This window comes from Miniopterus schreibersii (assembly GCF_964146895.1).
Source record: "Miniopterus schreibersii genome assembly, chromosome: 11".
Classification (NCBI taxonomy): domain Eukaryota; kingdom Metazoa; phylum Chordata; class Mammalia; order Chiroptera; family Miniopteridae; genus Miniopterus; species Miniopterus schreibersii.
The window spans coordinates 27,466,977-27,485,394 of NC_138111.1; the positions used below are offsets into that span (position 1 = coordinate 27,466,977).

The window sequence follows — 18,418 nt, forward strand, 5'->3', positions numbered from 1 at the left end:
CAGCAGTAATCAGACTAACTTGACATTCACAATAAGGAAATGTGTATTAAAATAAGGAGATACCTTTTTTTTTCTACCTTCAGATGGGCAAAGATTAAAAAGTTTCATATTATTTAATGTTCATAAGGATTTGGGAAAATGAACCTTCACATACTCTTGTCTGAGTATAATCTAGCAAAAATTTTCAGAAGGGCAGTGTGGCAGCAGCTACCAAATTTCTTTAAAATACATACCTCTGGTCCAGCAATTCTACTTCTGGGCTCTAGTGTCCATATACATTTGCAAAAGTAGGTAATGATACGTGCACAAGAACATTTACTTCTTAGAATAGCAAGAAATTGGAAGTAACCTAAATATTCAATCAAAGACCTAGGGTACAAATCTACAACAAAATTCTGTATAACAGTTAAAAAAAAAAAAAAGAACCAGGTATACACACACACACACAAGAAAAGACTTTCATGATGTGCTAGGGGGAAAGCACATTGAAGAAAAATATGTATAGCTAATCTAGTAATGTAGATACAAATATACACAGAAAAAAATCTGAAAAGATATACAAAAACCTCTAAACAGTTACTTCTGGAAGTATAACTGAGTTGGTCAAGAAGTAAGGGGACTTTAACTTTTCACTAGATAGATATATAGATATTGATTTCTTTAATGTTTTACAACAGCATTTTTTCCAGCTTTACTGAGGTATAATTGACAATTTAAAATTGTGTATTTTAAGGTATACAACCTGATGATTTGATATATGTATACACTGTGAAATAATCACCATAATCAAGCAAATTAACATATTCATCACCACCTCATATAGTTACCATTTTGAGTGAGTGAGAGAGGGTGTATGTGTGTTGAGAACACTGAAGACCAACCCTCTTAGAAAATTACAAGTATACAATACTTGTTAACTATATACACAGTGTTGTACATTAGATCTCCAGAAATTATTCATCTTGCATAACTGAAACTTTGCAACCCCTTGACCAACATCTCCCCATACTGATTTTTAATTAATATTTTAACAAACTTAGTGAATTTAATTAATGCAATAAATTAATTCAATAAAATTAAATTTTTTAAAGATTGCTTTTAAATCACAGAAAATATGAGGGGACATAATAATTAAAGGCAGATCTTACCTGGTGAGCCCTGGAATTTGGCTCTTTTAACTGCAAGAGAGAAAAAAAAGCACTATGAAAAATTTCACAAATTATTTAACCAACATTTCCTGAGCACCTATTAAGCCAAGGTTAGAGTTAGGACTATATTGATTGATTGACTGGATTTTTTAAGAGAGAGAAAAGGAGGGAAGGAGGAAGAGAGGGGGAGGAAGGAAGGAAGGAAGGAAGGAAGGAAGGAAGGAAGGAAGGAAGGAAGGAAGGAAGGAAGGAAGGAAGGAAGGAAGGAAGGAAGGAAGGAAGGGAGAAAGAAAGAAAGAAAGAAAGAAAGAAAGAAAGAAAGAAAGAAAGAAAGAAAGAAAGAAAGAAAGAAAGAAAGAAAGAAAGAAAGAAAGAAAGAAAGAAAGAAAGGGAAAGAGAGGAACATTGATTTGTTGTTCCACTTATTTATGAATTCATTGGTTGATTCTTGTATGTGCTCTGACGAGAGATCGAACCCAAAACATTGGTGTATCGGAATGACACTCTAACCAACTGAGGTACCTAGCCAGGGCCAGGACTAGATTTTTAAGTCTAAGTCTTTAGAAGAGAAAAGAAGCTGGGACTTCTGACTAAAGCTTGAAAGCAGAGAGTTAAAAGTCATCCAATCTAATCTCAGACTCAACACAGAAAGCTCTTAGGTGTCCCTAATCACCTTTATTTATTTAAAATACCAGATTGATCAAAAAACTAGATACCTATCTAATTAAAATCTAATTTAAAAGTATTTTCACAATCAAAGCTGGGAGGGGCTCCAGCTACAACATACAATCCCTTCTTATCATCTAATTCCACACTACTATTATGTATCAAAAACAGAAGGAGAAAAGCAAGATGTACAGAAAAAAGAATAGTCACTACTGAAAACAAGCTCTTTAAGACTCCAGCCAGCATGAAAACCCTAGAAGTCAGGGCTCAAAGAGAATGCAACAAGCAGAGCATTTGGCCCCACGCTCCTTACAAATAAAAAGCAGAAATAAGATGATACACTGTGCCTACCCTCAAAAGCACCTACCCTGAAGTTACAGAGTTATTTAAGCTCTTGAGTTTCTCTGACTTTGCTAAAGAATCAAATCTACAACTGGCACCCTTGAGATTACAGGAAATAATCCTATTCACCCTGGTTCTACATCCAGTGACCTGGTTCCTCAGGGACAGAGAATGACTAACCTGCCTTGTTCTAGTCTGTCCTACTCATGAAACAATTTCCAAAGCCTTGGGGAACTAGTTCCCTTGTGTGCAACCCTCCTGCTTTAGGATCTAGGATTAAAGTGTGTGACCTCTCACATACAATAAGCATTTCCTTTTTTCTTTAAAGTTGACACTTTAAAAGATGGGAATCATATGTAATCCCACTGCCCTGTTTTCAATCTGGCATGGTATATATTTTTAAAATATACAGTTGCAATTATTAATTTGCATGTTTATTATATTACACTTTTACATTTGTCAAATATTTCAACATAAGGATGCATTAACTGTGACATCTGATCAGCCAAATGACCACAGGAGCTGACTCAGCTGTTCTGACTGGCTAGCAAGATGTCCTTATTCTTCTCCCCCTCCCCATTAGGAGTAACTATCAAAGTTAAACACTCGGTATAAGAAGAAAATAGGCCATGAAAAATCATTTTCCTCTCAAAGTAATAGCAAATACTTTTCCATGTTTATTCAGTTTTTACAACTGTCATTTTTAATGGTTCCCTAAAACCTCATCATGTTTTAAGTGCTCTATTAAATCATCCTCCCTTATTTCACACATTTAGGCTTTTTAAAAAAATTTTACATGTCTTAGCTATTCATTTTTATGAGAGAAAATGAAATTTCGTCCTTAAGTAAAAGATGATTTACCTTTTATTAAAGATGAAGGAGTCTCTTTGTAGAAGACACTTGATAGAACTTGAGTACACAGACTATTTAAGAATGAAGTCTAACTCCCGCTAGGCCCTGATAAATTTTTAATGAAATAAGCAAAGACACAGAAAAATAGGGGAAAGCTTGCACTGACAACTGAAATTAGAGAAATTCCAAAATGCCTAAAGTTTTTTGGAATTCCTCACAGATACTATGCAGATGGATCTAGCAGAATTTGAGAAGAGCTGTGGCAGGAGCCCAGAGAGGTTTGAGACTAGAGGAAATTCTCACTAAAACAGTAGGACCCTCCTTTGATGCAGTGAGGTACAGCACCTAGAGAATTACTTGGCAGAATCCGAAAACAATTATACTGGAAAGGCTGGGACATGGAAGTTGGCTGCACATGTGGCAGAGCATTTTCTAGCATAGCACAGGAAGCAGATCCATTCTCTAAGAGAAAGCAGGACTATTCTACTATAAGGCAACAGGGTGGCCACATCAGATCTGAACCTGACATAGCAACTATGTCAAAGTCTTATGTCTCTGCTCCATATTGACAAATTCCTGAGGCTAAAGGGGTAACAAGATAGCCTGTTTATTAGAACTGCATTAGACACTTGAACAACCTTTTAGTTGCCAAACTAAGTTCTCTCTGTCTCTTTGAGGTCCTCATTCCTATTCTTCCTAGGAAACCTAATTGTGTGGCTTTGCTGGTTTTCAGGAGGCCAAGCTGCACATTTGACAGTTATCTTCATATCTTTACTTCTGCAGGTATCCTCAGAGGTGAGGGGGAAGAGTACTGTATTTGAGGTTCAATTATGGTTGGACTTTAGAGTGGGTATGGGACATGGCAAAAGTTGAGGAGAAAGTCAGGATGACCATGAAGAACCTTGTAAGCCAGTTTAAGGAATCTGGAAATCAAGGCTTTTATCCTGAGGGATTTTAAGCAGGGTAGTGCCCTGATCAGATCTATACTGGCTGTAGTATAGAGAATAAACTGGAAGGTGGCAAGCTGACTTGTTAGAAAGCTGTCACAGAATTCCAGATGAGAGAAGACGGTAGCCTGTACTGAGTTAGTGAGAAGGGAGATAAAGCTGAGAAGGAAAAGGTGATGATGTTCTTGATAAGAAAGCCAGAGACTAGAAGAGCTGAGCAACTACTACAACTCATGGCTGGCATCTCTTTATAGAATGAAGATGCACTGAATGCTGCCCATCCTATACCTCTAGATGAGGTACAGCAAACGTAAAGCAAGCAAGCAAGCATGAAAGGTATGAGGGGGAGAGCACAGCAAATACATAGCTATTACCTTGCTTGCCCTAGCAAGTGCTAAACAAGTTCCCCCTAAAGAAACTTCTAATGGGAAAAAGGGGGTACTGCTGTTTGTCCTAACAAGTTTTATAGTGCATATTGACTGGCTCTTTAAACTATATGCACATATAACCTTGATAAAAATTTAAAAGAAAAAAAGCAATGTTGGCAGGAAGGAACAAAGTAAGAAAAAAGAGATTATACAGCCCTCACCAGCACCAGCATGGTCAGAGTGTCAGCCCACACACCAAAGGGTCTCAGGTTCAATTCTCGGTCAGGGGCATGTACCTGGGTTGCGGGTTCCATCCCTGGCCTGATGGGGGTGTGTGTGGGAGGCAGTCAATCGGATTGTCTCTCTCACATTGATGTTTCTCTCCCTCCCTACCTCCATTCTACTCTTTCTAAAAATCAATGAAAAAAATATATCCTCGGGTGAGAACAACAACAACAAAAAGATTGTAGCAAAAACATTTAGCTTGATGGTCAGTTGCAGTTGGTCCTAGAATCTGATTACAGAGGTTGAAATCCAAGCTACTTACATTTATTATTAGTGTGATCTTGGGAAAGCTAATTACTTTGTCTTATTTCCTTTAAAAAAACAGATGACCAGCCCTGGCCAGGTGGCTCAGTCGGTTGGAGCATTGTCCTGTACACCAAAGGTTGCCAGTTCGATTCCTGGTAGGAGCACATATCTAGGTTGCAGGTTTGATACCTGGTCGAGGCATATACGGGAAGCAACTGATCAATGTTTTTCTCTCACATCAATGTTTCTATCTCCTCTCTCTCTAAAATCAATAAAAGCATATCCTCAGGTAAAGATTCATTTAAAAAAACAACCAGATGACCATAATGTGAGGACTGAGTTAATAAATGTAAAGCACTTAGAACAGATTCTGGCATAGAGTAGGCTAATAAATGTTAGTTATTATGATGATGATTAATATTGTTATCAATATGGCAAAAAGGTAGATTATGCAAAAAAGACATAAATAAATGACTCCTGCCCATAATAGGATATTCACAATACACTCCATTGCCACATGTTCAAAATATTCCTCATTCTTCAACACCAACCACGAATATTATCTCTCCTATTAAACTTTCCCTGATCTTTTTCCAAATAAATGCTGTCCGTCAAAAATACTTTCTCCCTGCTTCAAATTCCCACAGCAGTTTATATGCACCTCATGCACTTCTTGTTTTCTATCTCCCTGTAGCAGTAATTTACATCAAAATCTTAACTCCTATAATGAGCAAAATCTCTTTAAGAACAGGATTCCTTGTTTTATTCATCAGATTATTTCTCCAAAATTGCTTGAGTATAATCTTGGTAAGCGGCTCCTGAGACAATTTCTTTTTTGGAATCTACTAACATGGCCTCAAACAAACATCATAAATAACTCCTTGCAGCAAGACTTTCTTTGGTAACCAGACTAACATAATTAGAAATCTATAGGCCTCACATACATAATGGGTTGGTGTAATCTAATTATAATAGAGTTTAGATGCCAATGTTCCATCTAAAATAGAAACGTGTGATTGGCTTTTTACTTTTATATTTTTCAAGGATCAATGGATTATCTGTTCCCAGTCCCAGAATGCCTGGATATATTAAATAGTCAAAACAACATCTAGTTAGTTAGCCCCAAAACAATGGCCATTTATCTGAGACAATGGAAGTGGTAGTTGAAGAACTCAGGTTCTTTGAGGGCTCAAAGGCTATCAGAATAATTCTACCCATCCGTCTTTGATGTCATAAAAATACATAACCTTCAATTTTCATATTTGACAAAATTATCCCTTTCTTCCTTTACTCAATCTTAGGAGGCAGCATTAAAGCTTTTTTATGTTTTATCCAGACTTTATAAATCTGTGTTCTCTGTACAAAGGTCCTTTAATTTAGAAAAACTCAAACATTAATCTTTATTCAGATTAACCCAAATATATACTGTGTGTCAAGAACACCAGGCATTAGTGGAATACAAATTTTAAAATAGGTCTTTTAAAGTCTGTGGGAAAATAGCCCTAGCCAGTTTTCTCAGTGGTTAGGGCATCGGCCTGCTGACTCAGTCCCGGTTTCAATTCTGGCCATGGGCACATACCTCAGTTGCAGGCTTGATCCCCGGCCCTGGTCGGGGCGCATGCAGGAGGCAACCAATCGATGTCTCTCTCACATCGATGTTTTTTTCTCTCTCTCCCCCTCCCTTACACTCTCTCTGAAGAAACAGAAAAAATAGCAAGTGAGGATTAAATAAAATAAAGTCTGAGGGAAAATAAATCTAGAAATAGAAAGTTGCAACATAAATGCTACAATGAAGGTAAATAATAGTTATTCCTTGGAATGGGATAGGATTATAATGATGACAGTGAGAACTATAAAAACAATAACTACAACATTTTTGAAAACACACTAACTGCCACTAATCCCTTAAATGATCACTTACTCCCTACAGAAACTTTATGAGATAAGCAGCAGTATTATTTCCATGTCACAGATAAGGAGACTAGGTCTTAGGAAAGTTTAAACAATTTGCTCAAGGTTACATAGCCAGTTAAGTAACAGAGCTGGGACTCAAACTTAGGCAGTCTGACTTCAAGACCTAGCTATATGCTTAATCATTACAGCAATTGCCATTTTTCTGGTCTGGATAATATGGCTATCTCTCCAGTAAGTATCTTTGTTAGCCTCCTCCATTTTGAGTGGAAGAGGCTTAAAGAATTTAGTAATCTTTTCATTTCTTCTCTCAGACTTAAGAGAAGGGCTCAATAGCTCAATAGGTGACTGACTCCAATACATGTCACATGTGCACACCGGAGGACCTTCCTGAGGAATTGGAAGAGAGAGTGGAAAGATGTAAGGACCTTCACATGAATGTTTTAATTGGATCTGGCTCTTAAAAAGTATTTATTCCTCTTTTTAAGCTTTTCCACCTGTCAATTTTTTTGTAGGCATAGTGTGTGTGTGTGTGTGTGTGTGTGTGTGTGTTTGGAGGGTGGGGGAGTATAAATACTTTATAAAAGAATCCCTCAATATCACAATGTCAGCTCTCCTAACACAGGAATGGAACAGATTTTTAAAGTGAGCAATATATTACTGGGGCCCGGCCGGGCATGGCTCAGCGGTTGAGCATTGACCTAGGATCTAGGAGATCTAGGTTCAATTCCCTGTCAGGGTACATACCCAGGTTGCGGGCTCGATCCCCAGTAGGGAGTGTACAAGAGGCAGCCAATCAATGACTCTCATCACTGACGTTGCTATCTCTCTCTCTCCCTTCCTCTCTCTGAAATCAATAAAGATATATAAAAAGAATATTCTGGTTTTCAAATGTGATTTTTTTGGATTTGGTTTCGTTTAGGCTGTGGAAGGGGAGGCAAATTTAAGCAGGATCACAAAGAAGCAGGCATTCTTCATATGGAAAATGAAAACAGAGGGAACTACAAGTAAAGAAAGAGCATAAGCAAAGGCACAACACAACGTAAATGTAGGGCTACTGTGGCTAGAACAGCATCTTACAGACTATCCTGGAGTACAGTCCCAAGTAAGCTTTCTAGGAAGTTCTGGAACTCATGGTGCTCTTTACACTAAGAACACTTTTGAGAATGCACCATAAAGAGGAATTCTAACCACAAGGGTATTAATCACAGTTACATTTATATCAAGAAATTAGAAATATCCTAAATTATACCCATTAATAAGGAAATATTTTAGTAAATCATGGTATATATAATGGAATATTATGTAAACTTTTTTTAAAAATATCTTTATTGATTTCAGAGAAAGGAAAGGAGAGGGAGAGAGAGATAGAAACATCAATGATGAGAGAGTTGTCATTAATCAGCTGGCTCCTGGGGATCAAGCTCACAACTCCGGCATATGCACTGACGGAATACGAACCATGATCTCCTGGATCCTAGGTCAATGCTCAACCACTGAGCCACACCCGGCCGGGCTTATGTAAACATTTAAAACAGTGATATAGATCTATCTTTGATATAAGATGTCCAAATTATGTAAAGTGAAAAATCAAGAAAAGAATGTATAAAATCCCACTTATGTTTTATATGTATTTAAATACATATTTGTTTAAGTAGAAGCTGTCATATAAAACAGCAAAACTTTGTTACAGGAAAAATAATAATAAAAATTTACTGACTGTACTATTGGCAAGATACTCTTTTAAGTGCTTCACATGTATTTTGTCATTTATTCTTTACAATAGCCTGATTAGGTGTGTATTAATATTACCTCCATTTTATAGATGAGAAAACATGAGACACAGATTAAGTAACTTCTCCAAGGTCACACATATAAGTTACTACGTCAATAAAACATAGCTTCTAATCACTAACATACAGTAATACCAAAAATCATTAACTGAATTTAAAAAAAAATTATAATCTAACAACCTGCTGCCTCTAAGAGACCTGTGTAAGATTAAGATAAGACCAAAAATTTAAAAAGAGCATAAGGTTAGTTACATCTGTGAAATAAGAAAATTAAGGGTCACTATCAAAGCATTAGAAAAAGTTTTTTTACCAAAATGAAAGGGATAAATAAGGCCATAAATATCATAGAAATTTCAAGAAATGTCTATTAACATTTTTTTAAAAGTTTAAATTCTTAGCTTTTGACCTAACAATTCCACTCCTAAAAATGTATTGCGGTTATTTTTCTATTATGAAACTGGTATATATTGATTGTATAAAATTTATAAAACATAAAAAAAAGGCATTTCCATAATTCTACTATGCTATTCAATCATTTTAACATTACTATGTATATATTTTTACTCTTTTTTCAATCAATAGACAAAATTTTTGCTTTACCTAGCTAGTTTGGAACTTACTGTACCTACTTGTTTTGCAATCAATTATTCCCCATTAAAAATATTTTATGAACATCTTTCCATGTTATTAGGTATTCATTTATAACATAATTTTTATTAGCTATTGTTATGGACTAAATGTGTCCCCTCAAAATTCCTATGTTGGATCACTAACCCTCAAGGTGATGGTATTTAGAGGTGGGGCCTCATGGGCTAACTGGATTTAGATGAGGTCATGAGGGTGATAAATGAAGCTTAATTTATTCATTTAACTTAGTTTAGTTTAGCATTCCATTTGATGAACGCACCATGGTTTATTTAGCCAAATTTCTACCATGAAACTTTTAAGTTGTTTCCAAATTCTTGCCATTACAAACACTGCTTCAGTGAACATCCTCCTGCATGTCATGTCTCCTTTGATGAAGCACAAGAATTGCAATTACTAGGCTGTAGGGGATACATATCTTCAACTTTACTAGGTACTACTGCCTAGTTGCACTCCAAGTTGTCATATAAACTTACACTCTCACCTATTGTATATGAGTTCCCAAAATAATACTTTAAAAAAACAAAAAATACCTTCTATGTCAAATGATTTTCCCATACACAATAACAAATTAAAGTAACAAATCAGCTTTTATTTTATAGCTCTTGGAACAAAGACCAAATCTGTTTGAACACAACAAAATCCAACGAAGCCAAAATATCCAGTAAGACTTCTCCAAGGCCATCTTTCTTTCATTTCCTATCTATGAAACAGGAGCTACGCTACACACTTAATCCTAACTTTACAGAATGTTTTTCAAACTCTAAGAAATATATCTTACATTGCAACAAGTTCCCATCTGCTTACAAAAATATTTATGTACACTCTGAATGTGTACTATGAAACCAAAGTCTCCCAAAACAATACTTTCCTTTAGAAGTTACAGTTCTATATCTTTTCCCCCTAATGCTGGTCACCCACTAAACTCATTTCAGGACTAATGAGTCATGCCTAGAGTTTGAAAAACACTGCTGTGAAGTGTACAATTTCCACTTTACAGATTAACTAAAACATGAAGAGGTTAAGTAAGTTGCCCAAGGTCTCAGGCTTAAACAATAAAATCTGAAATTCAAACTCAGATTTGAAAGTCATACTCACTGCAGTCCAGGATTCTCCTACAGTATTAATATCAATTCCAAACAGCTAATGCTTCAATTTATGCCCATATGGACCAAGGCAAAGAAAAATAAATTATGTTAAAATACAGTGGTGTGAATAGATTAATAAACAAAACCAAAGTTGTAAACTAGTAATATACCTATGATTTCATTCATTCATATACAGTTCTGAGAAAGCCTTAGATATCACTGCTAAGCTTCTACCTGACTTCATAGCAATTTATTATAATTTAAAGAGAATACTGATAAAGTAAACATATACTACCCTGTCCTTGAAAAAAAATAAATTAATTTCTGCAAGAATCAACAAAATTCACTACCTGTAAGCTCCTTCTCAAACCAAAAGACAAACAAGTACTTACGTCAAACTTCACCTAACAAAGCCGATGACTAATTCTAGAGTAAACACAGTCCAGGTTATAAGTGAGCATGTACAAATGTTCAAATATAGCTTTTTAAATGTTTTCTAAATAAACAAACCTCAGTTGGAATAGATTTTCATATACACAATCAGATTTCTATGGTTACTATTTATCAGAACTCATTCAAGCTTGGTTATACATGGACAGCACAAGGTCAGTCTAGCCATCTATTCATCTAATTCCTTCATTAGGCAACTAACTATTATAGGCTATAAAGGAATATAAAGAAAAAATTAGGACATTATTTAAATCACTCAGCTTAATGTTTTAACTTTTAATACCTAAAACCATTATAGTAAAATCTCATATTACACATAAAGCATAAGTATTTCTTGGTTTTCATTAAAACACATTAAACATACCACAGGGAAGACCACAGATTATTAATTGCTGAAACATAGACACATTAAATCAAATCAAATGTTTACTGAGCATTACTTACTGTGTGAAAGATTCTGTGGTCCTGTTTAAGGTATCTCAAACTAGCTACAAGGTAGAATTCAAGTCATTAAAGTGAACGGGGGTACACGCACACAAGTGATTTTTAATAGCTTACCTCCCTCTTATCCAGTTGCAATGAAGAGTGTGTATGTATGCTAATGTGTGTACATGCATGGTTTTTAATAGCTTATCTCCCTTTTCCAGTTGCAACAGAGTATAGACCTAGATCTCAAGAGTAGAAAGCAAGTTTTCTGGACATTATAGAAATAGCATTTATAGATCATAGCAAAAAACACCTGTAATCACCCTGAAAGGTGAATAAAAGTTTTAAGTGACTCTAGAGAGGAGTTCTGCTAGAGGTGGCTGATTCAGCAACAGATACTGACACCACAAAGATATATTTGGCAACCAATTCTCATATATCAAATATTGGTGTCACCCGGCCGGTGTGGCTCAGTGGTTGAGCATCAACCAGGAGATCACGGTTTGATTCCTAGTCAGGTTGCAGGCTCGATCCCCAGTGGGGGGAATGCAGGAGGCAGCTGATCAATGACTATCATCATTGATGTTTCTATCTCTCTCTCCCTCTCCCTTCCTCTCTCTGAAATCAATAAAGACATATTAAACTATAAATACATATAGGTGTCTTCTTTCATTTCAGTGATTTTTTTGTGGTTTATTTCATTACAGTGATCTCTTAACAGTGAGCAGATTAGAATTATTGAGGTGGCAATTAATACATTCCATTCCTTGTCCATTTCGTTTGGGGTTTTTTATATACACTTTTAAATAGTTTAAAAATGTTATCATAATTTCAAATGAGTCATTACATTGGTACCTTTTAGCTTACTAGAGGTTTAGCTTGCTAGAGGTTTGTAAAAGATCCTTTCCAGTTTTCAAAAACTAAAGATATAAACCCAAAGAGGCCTCGTCAAATTCTAATCTATAATATTCCACTAAGGATAAATAAATCAGAATAAACTATAAACTGCATCATACAAAATATGTATGATGCAATTTTATGTAAAAGAAAAAATTAATACACAGACACACACAACAGAGAAGACAAGACCAGTGGAATTATAATTTTTATTTTTCTCTTGATGTATTTTCCAAACTGTCTAAAGTACGTATATATTGCTCTTATGAGAAAAAATAATTGTCACCAAAAAACTTTCCTTTACCACCCCAGATGAAATCTGTCCTATTTTAGTTGTTCCTCTACAATGTTGCTTATCATATTTTATCCTACATCACAGTTACAATCTCTCATATCTGTCTTCCCTGTGAAGAGTGCAAACCAGTTGGAAGGTGCATATTAGGCTAATTTCACATAGAGCACAGGACCTTAGTCTCTTGAATAAATTCCTACTGAATCCACAACAAAAATTAATATATCTATTAAGTGCATGTACCAACATTATAGCTCTTTTAACTAGATGTATTCAAGACTAAGTGTTAAGATTTTCAAGTATCATTTGCCTAAGGCCAGCAGGCCAGCATTTTGCCAAACCTAGCCAACTAGAAGTCTATAATTTTATCTCAAATTGATGTCCCAATGTAATGATTACCTTTTTTAATTTACATGAAAGGTGGCTGTATTTCAGCAGAAGCCCAATTAATTCCCAGGTATGTTTTATACCTTAGTTCAGGCTTTAAGAGTTGTTTCCAGCTTCTAAATGTTTCAGAATATTGTACCTACCACTGTGCATTTGTCTAAGTTTTTAAAACTGCAGAGTACTTCCATATCTACTGTCAACTTGGCCCTCACTCCAATCCAGTGAGACTGGCACAGGTATTATCTTTCCCATTTAACAGAATATGATTCTGAGTGAAGTTAAGAGCCTTAGAGATAAAATTTTAGTCATTATCTAGTGAGATGCAAAACAGAGTTTTTTTTAATCCAAAATCCTGGCTTTTCCATTATACTACATGTCCTCACAGGAGAAAAAAAAGGAATTTAGGTTGTAAACACTATTAAACTAGAGCCATAATGAACTCTCCAGCCTATAAAACACCTGCTATAATACTGCCCCTGAATGAATACATACTAAGCAAACAAAAACCACAGCTATAGTGAAACCAATTCACAACTAACATTGCAAAGTCATCTTCCCCTAAGCATTATTTATAAAATAAGATTTCTTTCATGTTCCAAAGCACCATCTGATATTATTAACTTTGTAATTTATAGTTTATAATAAGCTAGAAAAACCTAAATTCAGCTTTACAGTAGTACATAAACATGCTAACTTCTGTTGGCCCAGTGACCTCACCTGAAAAATGAGAATATAATAAAGATAAACTAACAAGGTTATTTTGAGAATTATTTTTTTTAAAATATATTTTTATTGATTTCAGAGAGAGGAAAGGAGAGGGAGAGAAAGAGATAGAAACATCAATGATGAGAGAGTCACTGATCGAGCCCGCAACCCGGGCATGTGCCCTGACCAGGAATCGAACCCCGATCGCCTGGATCCCAGGTCGAAGCTCAACCGCTGAGCCACGCCCGGCCAGGCTATTTTGAGAATTATTAATCCTTACTTGCTTATTAGCAGAGAGCTTGGCTGGCAAAGCGTAGACTTACTAAATGTTAGCTTCAGTATTTCACTAATTCTAAGATGGTGAGACATTTTCTTATATTTTAAGAACTCTGAAGTCAAAATGTGTCTTAAAAACAATGATGTGTCCCCCTGGCTGGTGTGGCTCAATTGATTGGAGCTTCATCTTGTACACCAAAAAGTCACAGGTTCAATTCCTGGTCAGGGCACGTGCTCAGGTTGTGGATTTGATCCCCGTCGAGGCACATGGGAGAGGCAACCAATCAGTGTTTCGCTCTCACATCAATGCTTCTCACTCTCTCCCTCTCCCATCTTCTCTCTCTAAAATCAACAGAAACATGTCCTCAAGTGAGAATTAAAAATAAATAAATAAATAATAATTTTTTTAAAAAAACAACGTGTTGTAAATAATCAACAGTATTTTTCTCTAAATGGTACATAAAATAATGATGAGTCTTACAATCTCTGGCATCTTGTAGTCAACGAAATGCAATATATTATGATGCCAATGCTGAATAAATGTTTACTTTGCCACCGTTCCTCCACCCAACAGATCCACAAAAAATATAGACCAAATCTACACCTTTACCCCTGATCTCCCAAATCATGTTTCCAACTGTAACACATGGACAGGCTGCCAGCACCACAATTTTTTAAAATTTAGCTTTATTGTTAAAAGTATTACAGATGTCCCAGAACCTCAAATTTAACATGTCCAAAACCAAAATCATCATCTCCCTAGAAGCTGTTAATCTTTCTTTTCTGTTCCCTATCCCAGTGAAAGACGCCATAATGAAAAACCTGACTCCACCTGGATTTCCTTCCTCTTCCTCTTCCTCTCCCAGCTGAGGCCTTTCTGTCTCTCAGCTGGAATCAAACATTCCATTTCTAAACCCCATTTTATTTTGTACCTCTATTTTAGAAATTACCAAACTGTATCTTGCAACATATTTAGTTATACATATGGCTGCATCTTGGCTCTCAGTTTCTTGAGGGAAAGGCCCGTTTCTTATTTATTTTATATACTCAGGGTGACTAGTTCAACGTCTCACCCACAGTGAAGTGCTCAATAAATTTCTATGGAACTGATCACAACCTCTTTGTTAATAAGTTTCAGAATACTTAAGCCTCTATAAAGAGAGAAAGAAGGGACTATCAAAGAGTAAAAGCTACTACAACCTAAAAGGAATTTCACACACATGATCTCACTGAAAAGTTTAATTCAACTCTATGAGGTACATTGAACAGACAGTAACAATTTATTTTTAAATTGTGGCTTAAAAGTCAAGAGGCTTGCCAAGTTTTCAGTGGCAAAAAAAGAATTCAAACTCAAATCTAATTACAAATCCCATGCTTTTAGTTCACAAACTTCCATGCTTCTGTCCCTCCCTCAGTTTCATTCCTACTAACTTTTAACCCCAATGTGGCCTATAAGGCCCTGTAGTTGGGCTCCATCTATCTCCCTAGCCTCATCATGACCCATGTTTTCCCTTCCTCTGTGCACACCAGCTATACTTGCCTTCTTTCAGCTCCTCCTCCTCACCACAGGCCTTTGCACATACCGTTTCCTTTGTCTAGAATATTCTTCTCCTTCCCTCACCTGCTTAAGGCCTCCTCTTCTTCCAGATTTCAGTTCAATCTTCACTTCATTAGGTAAGGCTTCTTTGACCTAAGTAGGTAACTTTCCCTGCCACATGTTCTCATAATAACATATACTCTCCTTTGTAGAACAAATCACAGTTGTATTTTTTTCTTAATTACAATTTTATATTAATTTGTATGATTCTTCTTTGATTAATGTCTAGCTCCCTCACTAATCTATATAACTTCCAAGAAGGCAAGGGATTTTTGTTTTAAAATCATAATTCTGCTCCAAGTACCTGGAACAATAACTGTTGAAAGAATGAATAAATGATGCCGAAGCTCCATAAAAAGGTTAGATCTAAGTAGATGAATAATGCGATGCATGTTTTGAAAGTTAGAAAAAAAAGTGAATAAATGAAACATTTAGCACTCTCCTCAAGCTCACTAAATCACCCCTACCCCCTCACTTTCAGCTAATAAATCTTGTATCCTACTTTACAGAGAAATCAATTATCATCTCTCCCTAACCCCATCTCATCTTGATTTTCTTTCCTCTTCTTACAGATTCCTTCCCTTCATTGCTCCAAACATTCAGATTTCCTCTCTTACAAGACCACTCTCAACCCTTCTCTTTATTGCAAAACTTCTGAATGCACAGCCTACACTTTCTGATCCCACTTCTTCATTTCCCAAATACTCCTCAACCACTGCAATATGATGCCTACTCTCACACTACTCTAATGAAACTGCTCTAGTTTTCAAATCCAATGACCCTGTTTTTATTCTCAACCAGTATCATTCATCTTTATCATCTGATTATTCCTTCCTGAAACTCCCTCTACTCTAGGCTTCAGACAGACACAGAATTCTCCATTTTCCTGCAGTTCTGACCACACCTACCAACTCTTCTGCCCATTCCTTTAGCTACAGCATTAGCTCATTTTTTTTCTCCTCTTTAATCCTCTATAGGCAAATTTATTCAAGCTAATTTACTACCAAATACCTGCAACTCCCAAATATTTATTTCTAACACAGGCTTCTCTACTAAGCTATATGGTCATCTGCAGCAAGATTCTTGATACTTTCAACTCAACATATCTTATATGTAATTTATCTCACAGACACCATAAACTCAAATGAACCTAACAACTTTCCTTCCTCTCTATGTATTTTCTTCCTCAATTCAGATGTCTAGGATGACTTCCAGTTTCCTGACTTAGATGAATAGATGTCATAGAGCTTCATGAGGACCATTAATACTATTTTTGCATTAAAATAGTGCTCACTCTATGCCTGGGATAGTGCTAATTTTCACAATCATCTCAACAACACACTGCTATAGATATTTTCACCATCTCTAGTACTACCACCCTCATTCAAGCCATAACCCATCTCTCAACTGCACACTCCAAGTGGGCCCCCTGCCTCCAATGTTTCTATCCATGGCTTCCTACCCCAGTCCATCCACCATAAACTGACTATTTGTAAAACATAAAACATCACTCTTGCTTAAAACCATTCAATGGCTTCAAATGCTGTTTAGAATAACATCCAAACTCTTTGGTATTAACTATAGGACCTTATATAACCTAGTCTCTGTCTACCTCTCTATATACCAAGCTTCCTTCCAATAGCCCCTTCTTTCTTGTTTTCTTTCCTCTCAGAATATTTGCTTCCAATTCACTCTGCCTGAAAAACTTACCTCAGATCTCCGGCTTAAGGTTCTCAGATCTCAGCTCAAATGTCACCTCCTTAGTGAGGTCTTCCTGGACAATCCCATTTCAAATAGTTCTTCCACTCAGATCATTCTCAATCCCTTTACTTTACTTTCTTCTCTTCATTGTACTTACTATCTGAAATTTAATTATTCATTTTATTTCTATTTTTTCCTTTAATAGAATGAAACTATTTAAAATAGGAGCATAATAAATATTTTTTGAATGGATGTATAAATATTAAAGATATGTAAATTAAGATTCAATGAGGTTAAGTAATTCAAAAGTGGAGCTGATATATTTACCAACTCAGGTCTGACTAAAACAAAAGCTTTTAACATCTACCCTACATCATAGTACTAAAAGCATAGTGAGAATAAAAGCTAGAAAGATAGAATGGAGTATCTGATCAGATAAGATGATGAAGTTTAAGATTACAAAAGCAGAGCATCATTCCAAGGAGTGGCACGCTCTATGATGTGATCACAGGTGTGAATCACTGCCATGAAGTAGACGTAGATGTTTATATCTACATCATTTACCCCCTTCTCCTTGACAAGCAGATTTACTTTATCCTTTTGCAGAGGAAAGCTCTACAAATTTGGCTCGTAATAGATAGAAATCACACAGGTGATATAGCCCTTTGATTGAATCATCTTTATCCCACTTTGAATCATATATAAAAGCAATTATTTTCCCACTGTCCAAATGCCAATCCCTCCTTAGTTGATAGATCTTCCTCACTTGCTGCCCTCTAGCCTCTTTCTTCTGAACATCATTCACAGTAAAACACTGTAGAAATTAATAAAGCAAACAGTTGCAAAAAAAATTACTAACCCAACACAATCTATAGGTCTATCTACTCTCATAGTTCTAAATAAGTACTTACTTACTGCTAAGAAATAGAAGAGGCAGAAATAGCAATAGGAAAAAAAAAGTTTTCTTTTTGAAAATCTATTTACTAATGAGTAAGAATTGTTCTCTATTTATGACTCTTTAGGAGAAAATAGTTGTATACATACACCCAAGCACAAACTTTCTCCTGCCACATTTTACCACATATTTTATCACTAGAGGGGGAAAAAGCCCTTGACTTTTTCCTTTGATACCACAGGCCTCTCTCACAAGTTCAGTGGATAGTTGCGTTTGGAGATAACACTTGAGAATGAACATTTCATTTTTACAGAAGATGACAAATAGAAAAATGAAATTGTTAACGTTATGAAGCTGAACACAAAAATCTACCATACACCTACATTTTTATTCCATTTCTTAGTAATCACAGAAAGGATCACAACAAAGCAGGAAATGCAAAGCTGGTTATCTAACTTTCCTGACCCAGCGGTGCTATACTTAACTATTCTTTACAGAAGG

The 18,418-nt window shown here is 35.8% G+C and overlaps 1 protein-coding gene across 3 annotated transcripts in view; it reads right to left on the bottom strand.

Annotated features, from left to right (window-relative positions):
• The window catches only part of UNC13B (unc-13 homolog B), a gene marked incomplete at its 5' end in the record, with an annotated part of 145,656 nt that overhangs the window by 115,879 nt on the left and 11,359 nt on the right, over positions 1–18,418 (bottom strand). For all 3 annotated transcript variants that reach the window (XM_081151120.1, XM_081151121.1, XM_081151119.1), the window contains one exon: positions 1,149–1,178. In XM_081151120.1, coding sequence (XP_081007246.1) covers positions 1,149–1,178 — 30 coding nt within the window. The remainder of the gene's footprint in view (positions 1–1,148; positions 1,179–18,418) is intronic.